Here is a 10,121-nt window from a genome sequence, read left to right as displayed (position 1 = left end):
TGTGTCAAATACATGGTAAAACCTTCATTCTGGTGTCTCTTGGGGGGTTTTGAAGGGTGAGGAATTACTTTTTCATAATTTTAACCTTCTACAAGGTCATCTGAAGGTCATTTAAAGGTCAAATCACATAAAAATAACGCAAAATCACTCAAAATATTGCATTTTTGCTTTATTTTCTCACTTAAACAACTGAAACACACAGTATGTTCCCCTGTGACTGAATTAAAATCTATACATTGACAGTTTAGCCTGGATAGTTCAACAGAAACATGACTAAGACGAACAATTTAGTTATTCTTGAAATAAGATAATTGAAAGTTAATTTTCTACAATATATATTTAACATTTTTAGGTAAAAATTGCTAGAACAATGTTATTTCAAGGGACTCATCGCAATGAAATTTGTAGAAATGAGTAACCAAACTACTTGTTGGCATACTAAAGATACTTCTTCAGTTTTTAGTAGAGAGTTTTTCTTTTCTTCTCAAACAGCCGAGTTGTCTTTCTTTGTCACTGTTGTCAAGCACAAATGCTTTCAAAAGAATGTTTGATAAAGTAAGACATGCTCCTTGAATTACAACCATTGGAGTTTCGATGCGACGCAAAGCATGGCTGAGATGAGCTCGGCAGCAATGCAAATAACCAAATGTTCCAAATAACCACCTAGAAAAATACATTTATGTTTGACACTGTTATTAGATTGCACTAGGTCTTCAGTGTCAGCAATTGTGATGTCAAATTGATCATCATCAATACAAATGCTGAAGGTGCAAGGCACATCATGAGACTCGCACGGAGTTGACGCATATTTTAAAACTCATATTTTGACTCATATTTCCATCAAAAATGATGGTGCCCTCGTTAATGCCAAGTTTATCCTTTAGAGTTGAAAGAGCAGCAACTGTCTTGTCATTGAAGATCTGGCATACAAAAGGCACGCTTTGTCTCTGCAAAGATTTTGGGTACACAGCTGTGTATGTGATCTTGGTAAGACGGATGCTGTTTTTCCGATCTTCATTGTACAGTGCTTCTATGTCCTTCCATCGTGCAATATATGTCTTTCCATCTTTTGTGAAAGAAAGTTCCTTATCATGCTCCGTTATGAAGTTATTTCTTATATTTTTAAAAGAATGAATGTAGTCAAAAACAAGAATTTATAGCGTCAATGAAGACTTTACCAGGGCCATGTAATTTACCATAAACTGCAACATTTGTATTGCAATTATCACCTACACAAGAAATGATACTACCACCAGCATTGTTTACCGCTACTAGAGCTTCCAGTAGAATTTTCTTGAGTTGATCTGAAGTAAGTTTTGAAACAGGATAAATGCGTAGTATATATCTAGGACCACTAAAATGGCAGACAACTTCAATCACCAAAGCATGTGTTGCAAGAACTTCGGTATCACCAGAGCCATAACTGTAACTGAGCATAAATAAACTGGAAATGTGACGAATCAGAACAACTCATGCTATTCAATTCCTCTATAGCACTTTTTAGATAGTCTGTATCTTCCTGACTGTAATTGCCTCGACAACCATACACATTACATTTCTTAGGCATTGTGTGTTATTAACAGAGACAACTGAAAAAAATTTGTTCCGATTATGCAATAGAACTAAATCACACTAGAAAAATTAAAAAAGCTCGCGGCACACTTACAAGAGAAGAAAAGTTGCTTTACAAACTTACCGGTACCCTACTCTATCGGCCTAGCCTAGCCTAGCCTAATTGGTTTCATCGTCACATGTGCTTATTTATCAGCTATTGAAGCAGTTAGAAAGCTTTAAAGTTACATATGCTTGTCTGCATGCCTTATTTTAAATATTTATACAGTTCTTTTCCAAAATTCAAAAGATTCGCTGCACACCTGAGAATCTGTGGCGGCACACTTGTGTCTACGATTGGGACCCAAGTTCCGTAACCCGAGAGTGCGAGTTACTAGTCCTTCTATTTAAGGTGTCTATGGCTTGTACCATATGGGCTTGATTAATATTCTGTGTCATAAATGATCTGAGATTAGAGACGCGTTAGACAAATAGAAAACATTTGCGTCATAAGGGGATTGTTTTCAACGTCGCTAAGCTAATTGCCACACAGAGGAACGTTTTGAACGGTTGCTACAAGAGAAAACGACCTATGAAAGTTAGTTCGGTTGTGATATTACTGCTTCGTTGTTTGCTCAAGTTCTTATATCTGCGGCTGCAAATAGCGTTTCCAATAATCAGGATTTACTGAGATTTTTTGTGAGAACAAAATGATATCATTTCCGGGCAGTCCAAAGACAATCACTAAACAAACACTCTTGAATCTTTATTGACTTTTATAGCTTTAAAACAAATAGTAGTATGTCGTTCAGTAACCAAAGTCGAAAACAAAATTTCACCATTCAACACAAACACTTCATTTGTAATTTTGGAAGTGGCGCACAAAACCTTATATAGACAGAATCTTAATAACCTACAAATCAGTTATGGGCTTAAAATTAAAAATAAATAAACTCGAAAACAAAAATTTAATTTATACCTCCACGAGATACGTCACGGGCACAGTACAGTGCAAGAGTAATTACATCGGTTTTAAATATCGCATGGAAATTACCGATATTCAGATATCTAATGATCTGAAATCGTCCTAGGGCTTGGCCGCGAATGCTAGGCCTTACCGTTGAGTCACCTATTTTTGCAAACCCGATTAAGACACAGTTCAGGCCTCGTACTAGTCTGCATAAGTTGCGTCACTTCCATATATGGAAAGGAAGGTCTAGTACTAGACCTGAAAAGTGGACATGGAAACGAGGTAACAGACCCATAAACATTGCATTAAAAGTTGTGTAAACTCACATTTATATTCCTGCAAAATTGCGTCGTGTCAACAGGCCAGAGTGGAGTTGTTTGCGGCTACAGTTAACATCAAGAACTTTCCACGAATGACGCTCAAATATATACGCTCTCAATATGTATAGATACCAATCGTTTCAAGTTTGTGTATTAGACTAATATTTCTTAAATTGAAGGCATTACACTTGCATTGATGCAGACGATTTTGGATTTCGTCGCATGTTTCGATGGTTACAAATTTTATCTGTTTTCGGTCTCATGCGTCGACCATGTAGTTTGTCAAATTTATCAAATCGAAAATTCGGCTCAGTCAAAACAAGGCAAGTAATATCAAGTCACTTGCACGTGAATCTTATCGAAATGGTTTAATTGCTGGCAGATTGCATTTTATCTCTAAGGTTATCTCCACACCAGGCGCCAAGTGTTTTACGCTTGTCTTCACCCAGATGCTGTTGTTAGGTGGATATCAATTTAAACCACTTAGTGTTGACTCCTGTACTTCGCGACGCTTGTGTCATGCTCTCCATTCCAAATGGATATTGTTGTGGAAATATTGCCCAGTTTGTGTCACGAAAGAGATCCATTGTGTATACAAGGCTGTGGGTTACATAAGTCACACACATATGGGCGTGTTTTCGGCGTTGCTCGGTTGGAAATGTTTTCCATTTTCAAGGCCATTGGGGGAGATGTTGTTGACGTCGTTTCGACCGCGTCACGACCACAGACCAACGATGTTGTCTGTTTTTGTGACATCGTGACTTTGCAAACTATATAGTCCTAATATTTCATTAGTTCTTGTTTATTGACAGTCAAAGCTAAACTCACCCTTAATGCTTTCTTTTCGGACAATTAACTTTAATTCTAAACGAGGCTTCGTCGTGGCAAATCATGAGATTATAGCCCAAAAATGTCCCACATTTTTAGCACAAAGCATGCCGGTCAGCCCATCATATTCTTCACAAATTTTGTTAACTTTTTCCAAAAAAATATCGGAGGAATGACAAAATGTCATGTTTGCCCCTAGGCCGTGTTCTCTGTACACTTCTTTGTGGTGATCAAAGTCCTGACTTAATTAATTTTGATCCTATATATATTAGACCGAGCGGAATCAGGATTAATTTTGTTATTTTGCAATTTCGAGTGTTCAAAAGATGAGTAACTTTTGTCACGTTCGAACCTCAAATACGAAATCCACCCGTCTAAAGTCCGCTTTTGTTGATGAAAAGTGGTTTCTTTTTGGATCATGTTGCGATTCACGTCATGATAATGCTCGGGTACGCTTAGCTCATTCTATATCTAATACCGAAACACATACGGAGCATTCATTCACTTCCTTGTTTGTAAAAAATATTTTAAGATTAAAACATGGTTCTGTGAAACTCTTAATTTGTGTTGAAAACAATTGTTCTATTGGAGGACTATATGCTCGTGTAGTCGTTTATGTGAAACTGTGATAAATTTATCCATTTCAGCGTATTTTTAGTTCTGAATTCTAAAAAACGATTGAGTGTATAAGAATAAGCTTTATATTCCGCAATTTCGGAGATCGTTAAAGTGGACGACGAAACATACCCAAGCATTCTTGTCACTTTGCAACTGCCAAAAGGTTTAGTTATTATACTTTTCAGAGTGAAATTTTATCTCTGGAGCAAAGGTTAATATGAAATTTCTGGAATAGCGCTAAAAACATCACCTTTTTTGTTAAACTTACATAACTCCTCATCTGCACGCTTACATAACGGCATCATGCCAAAACAATGCAAAAACAACGGCTAACAGGTCAGGGCTAGTGCTTAGGGCCAAGTTAACGTCACTGGGTCATCAATGACTCAAGTTTGAGACGAAGACGGAGACGCTCAAAGGCGATAATCGTTTCAAGTCTAATAGTTTGTTTGCAAAATTAATAGGGTTTTAGACATGGAAGCGTGTCACTGATAGCATGGCATCAACCACCGAAGTAAACATTCTCAAAATTTTAAGTAACTTTCCTGGTAAACACATTTGCCTCCTGGCAATCCTGCATAGTTTACAGGTGGATTCTCCGTCTTTAATCTGCAACACAACGGACTTTAATCGACATTTTTGCGTCCGAGCTTACAAGCTTTTCTTGCGTAAGTAAACTGGTGTTTCGTAACGATCCAATGCAATTAATTTGTATCAAAACCCAGTTTTTACGAGTTGCATTCACCGCATGCCGCTTGCAATTTACGACGAAACGATAAAGATAGTTTTTGAAACAAATTGCCTTTTGCATAACTTGTTTTGTAGCTCTTGGCCGCAGCAAGATGGAAACCCGGCCAGCAACTTAATAGCTAATGTACATACGTTTATTCCCAGAGTCACGTGATGATCTGGGGCATCCCTTAAAACGTATAATGAAGAGAAACTGAAAATTCAAAGTTTATTTCCACGATGGGAATTACGCAAATAATAAATTGGGCGTACAAAGTCATGTTTACAATGTGTTCTATTTTAACTGTGACAATGTTTCATCCGTTTCAAAAATTACCTTCCAGATTCACCATTTCTCTTTTTAAAATTCCTTTATCACGTAGCTATCACTTTCTGCGTATAACAAACGAGGGTGTAGTGGTAATGCTGTATGGAGAAATTACAGTAACAAAGCTTGCTTATGTTTGTGATTACGCACGCATAAGGTACACGAGCACTATAAACATCAGCGTATATCAAAGGCGACAGAATGTAGACCGAGCCTCTTGTGATTACGAAATTATGACTTCAACGTTTTTTACGCACTGAAGAACCTTTTGGTGTCGATGAGTTTTGAACCGCGTTTTTCAGAGCCAAAAAATTAGCGATCTCTGTTTGCTGCAATTAAACTTGTTGGCGGGATATTGGCCGATATTTTTTTGAACTTAAACATAAATTAAAGGTTAGCTATCAAGTACTTTTATAAAACTTTATGTTTTAGGTTCAATGTCATTTTAGTGAGAATCTGGAATTTTTTGCAGCAATAACCAGTCTAAGATAATAAAACAGCAAAGTAAAGACAGTAGTAAAAGATAATTTCTTTAGTGCTACAAAAAAAAACCAATAACATTTCGAACTCTGTGAAATTTTCGCACGTCTCAAGTTTAACCTATAGTTTTCGCACAAGTTATACAGCGATTAATATTAGGAAAATAGCAGTAGCTTTCCTGAACAAATTTAACGCCATGCAATCAAAATAAAAGTGCCGCATGCATTTAAAATCCAGCATCAATAACAATCCATTGTTATCATTCTTCGCTTACTGCAAGTACCGGTACTGAGAAACGTTATCTTTAGCTCGTTTCGATACACTGGAGTCGGAGATATTATTTCCTAAATGTTTGTGGCATACTTTAACATCACGCAGAGTGCCACTATGATTGGTTCCTGTATCCATGAGAATTACCAAGTACATTGGCAATGGTTGCCATGAAGGGCCTGAATCAATCATTCTTCGTAAGTTTTCCGAAGGTATAAACCGAATGGAAAATTCCAGTGAGTCACCTCAACTACAGACGCAGCTACAAACTTTCCCCATGCGTTTACCTTAATTTACATGCAATGTCGTCTTACTTTAAGCTGCGTTCAAACACGGCAATGACAACCAGGTTCTGTTCCTGGTTGTCGCTCCCAGAGCGTTCACGCTTAGCGGGTTTATCGACCTAAGATCCCGGTTTTCGTATGTGTGAACGACTAAAACTAGGATTTCATTCCAGGTTTGGCAACCAGCAAAGTCCCTGCGACTGAAATGAAACCTGGAAATGTGTTTAAGAAGTAGTCTCTGGCAGTCTGGTTTGTATCGTGTTTGTAGAGGAGTGTATTCGCGTAAAGTTGCAGTATTCTAAAAGGAGACACTTTAAAACTATTAATAATAACTGCGTAAGCCGAGATTAGCCTGTTATTATTTTTTTGGGTGCACAGTTGTATAGGTTAATGAGTTTGGCTGATTTCCTGTGGACTCCGGGCGATAGTGCATTGTAGACTACGCTACCCATAAAAGGCTAAGCTTGGGAAGTAATTTATTTTTTTGCACAAATCTCTTACAATTAGTTTTAAACAAACTCTTTCTACACGAGATTTGCGTGACCTTTGACTGTTTATTTTCCAGCCGAATGTTCATTTTCCATCGTTGCAACGAATGCCTAGGCGGATTACAGAGCTTTCACATTTAAAGTATGTAGGTGGGTTTATCTGTATTTATAATTGGTTTCGTCTGTTACTTGACACTAACACTCTTACAAGTCTTACACACTTGGCAAAGCCCAAATTATGGCGGATTAATTTGTCATCAAACAAATCTTCAGCACTTTGTTTATGGAGTTTCCTTACACACTTCTTAATCTCATGAAAGATACCGGAGACAACTGTTTTGAATATTTTCTTGTTTATTCTTGTAAAATAAAGTAGAAAACACGGAATAAGGAGCAAAAAAAGGAATCACAGTTCAACTTCCCGCAATCACAGTTAGTAGACGCAAAAATGATTGAACGCTATCGACCAGCAAGCAAACATCTCACAAGGTCACAATGTTGACAATTAATGCACGTTGAAATAAAAGATAAAGCAAAAGATTCCCTTACGGCCTAGGAAGAAAACTTTCTTTTTCTTCTTTCAGTGTTGTTAGCTTCAGTCATCAAACTGAAGTCAACTTCTGGAGCGAAAATTCTTTCAGATTTCGATTTCTTATGCTCTTGCTTGGAGGTCAAAGATTTTGTGGTAATTTTAGCAGGAAGCTTGAGTTTATCGGAAGACTTTCTGACTTTGTTTTCATTCTTCCATTCTTTGACTAAGAAACGGCGGAAGGAGTCGCGCTCCATCAATTGATACACCCGCTCCTGAGCGAGATCAAATGTGGTGTTGTCGGGATGTTGAAGGTTATGCGTTGTGTTCCTTCTCGTTGAGAAATCGATGTTAATCTAAAAGAAAAAACAACTTTTAAAAAACGTGTTTTATTAAAACGTATTTTCTCTAAACTATAAATAACAGGGACGGTTCAAAGATTGTATGTCCAAAAACCCATAGTCATGTACAAAAGCGTCGCACTAATCTTGCCTTCAAGCTATCAGTACAACTTCAAATGTTCCAATAAAGCATTGGGATATAATTTGAAGTCTAATTACAAATAGGAACGACAAAACAACGGGTAAATTAAACAAGATTTCAAATCGTTTGGCAAAGTAATTATTAGTTCTTATGCAACCGTCCCGGTTTAATCTGATAGCGATGTGAGTATGACTGAGTATGTAGATGTAGCAGAAACCAATGTTTTAAAAAATGATATCCACCTCTTTGGGGGCATTGACGGCAATGTAAGTTTTGTAGATGACTGGTGCAAGTTTAGCTTGCTTGCTGGACTTTTGTTTCTTGTATGTTTCAACCTCGGTCCAAAAATCTAAGTTTTCTTCACTGAATTCTTTCTGCAGGAAAGCGCGGAAGGCCATTGCTTGAGCTAGAAATATAAAATAAACTCTGTGAAAAAGTCGCCATGAAGCTACATTCACCTCGCGGCCTTGCTTGCGAGCAAACCGATGTTGGTGACAGATAACAATGTATCGCATTCTAATGCGAGATGAGTAGATATGTCACACCATGTTTTTCAAACATTGCTGCTCTCGTAAGAACACAAGACTAAATTCTATTGCATATACGCAAATACTAAATGCAAATGCTACGTTGGAATAGAAATACTTACATTTCTTTTTAAGAAATTCCCGAAGTGTTTGGACCGAAGTGGTCGTTTTGGTACTTTTCAAAGCGTTCAACCTGTGATTACAAAACAAAATATTTTAATTAAAGTTTTGTTTGAAGGCTAACAAAGGTTATAATCAAAATTTAAAAAAACGTAGGAATAACCTTAAATTAGTTAAATTATATTTATCAACTAACAACTATTTAATATTAAACTTACGGGTGAAAGTCACTTCGGCGCTTCTTTTGAACGATGCTGGTGTCGTTCTTATAACTGCCAGAGAGATCAAACGAAATGTCCGACTCTTGGCAGCGATGTCGTTTCAAAGGAAAATTAAATAAATCCGAGCTGCCGATTGCTACAGGCATTGTGATATTTCTAGTGTGCTTAGATGTTTTCACTGAACAGGTACGTCTGAAATAAAAGATATAACATTTGTTATTATCGAACGCTTCAACTTGTAGTGATTGCATTATTGTATAAAAATTATCCCTTTCCGATGAGCTTTCTTAAACTGTTCGCCTGCCGACTGCTTTATGCTTAACTGTCGACTGAACAGACAATCTGAAGATCTGCTAGCTTGTGCGCTCATTATAAACTAAGCGAGCTTTTTACTTTGACTGACTCCAGGGCAATCTTCCTAAGCATTGTTTATTAAAAGGAGAGAAAAATCTCCCGATTAATTATTATTGATTCTCTCTTTCATTCTCCACTACAGATTGAACGATAAGTTTGCTTGCACGCGAAAGCAAATAACTTGTTGAAAGTATAAACTAACCGCTCATTGTAAGCTACGTCTCACCCTTGTGTGAGAAAACAATCAAATGTTAAAGCTCATTGTATTATAAACAATCTCGCAGAGAAATCAACAGTGAAGGGCCGAGCAAAATATACTGTCTGGTCCCCAATGACCATTAGAAATGTTTTCACACAGCTTGACCGTACACGTTTCAAGAAGTGTCTTTGTACGTCTTGGACATGAATTTGGTAATACTAACAAACATAGCAGTTGGATATTTGGATTTACAAGTGCACTTTCGCCAGACAATATTGTTTATCGGTCGCCATGTAGTCACCATATACTAGAGCGCTAAATATAGCGGGCTATCAATTCATTTATCAAGTTTGCTATTTGGGTTATATACCGTAAACTATCTAGCGATTTACCAACAGCGACATTGAGACAGCAGCACTTATGCATGCTTCCAGCGGTCAACATATTTCTTCAAAAAGTACTTACATCAGCGGCGATCGGTTGATTCTAAAACAGCATGACTACGCAATGTTATCCTAACGTTCCGATGGTGCTTTAAAATTTGTTTGATTTTATCAATGACCCTGTCGTGCACAAAAGGTTAGTTTTTCGTGACTTAAAACATTTAAGAGATACCAGATGGCCATGGCAAAAAAACGAACTTTATTGATGTTTCTGTTCTTATACCTGGTATACTAACGTAGACATATCTAATCCTTTTACTCCTTCGCTTTTCCTGCATCAGACAACGAATTTGTCCCCTCAGCAAGAATTCAAGCCACACAGAACAAGCAAAGCATATGCGTTTGGTTGATTGTTTCTAGATCGGATGGTGGATAACAA

The 10,121-nt window shown here is 37.2% G+C and overlaps 1 protein-coding gene across 1 annotated transcript; it reads right to left on the bottom strand.

The window, feature by feature from the left end:
• Positions 1 to 7,226: 7,226 nt before the first annotated feature.
• On the bottom strand, positions 7,227 to 9,075 carry LOC143469143 (regulator of G-protein signaling 8-like). Its single transcript, XM_076966721.1, has 4 exons — positions 8,744 to 9,075; positions 8,528 to 8,598; positions 8,121 to 8,284; positions 7,227 to 7,751 (listed from the first exon to the last, which is right to left on the bottom strand). Exons 1-4 carry the CDS (start codon positions 8,995 to 8,997, stop codon positions 7,419 to 7,421), a joined length of 822 nt encoding a protein of 273 aa, XP_076822836.1. The 5' UTR covers positions 8,998 to 9,075; the 3' UTR covers positions 7,227 to 7,418.
• Between the last annotated feature and the right edge of the window lie 1,046 nt (positions 9,076 to 10,121).

The sequence above is a fragment of the Clavelina lepadiformis genome, chromosome 8 (assembly GCF_947623445.1).
Source record: "Clavelina lepadiformis chromosome 8, kaClaLepa1.1, whole genome shotgun sequence".
NCBI classification, from domain to species: Eukaryota; Metazoa; Chordata; class Ascidiacea; order Aplousobranchia; family Clavelinidae; genus Clavelina; species Clavelina lepadiformis.
This window is presented reverse-complemented; position numbering and strand designations above follow the sequence as displayed.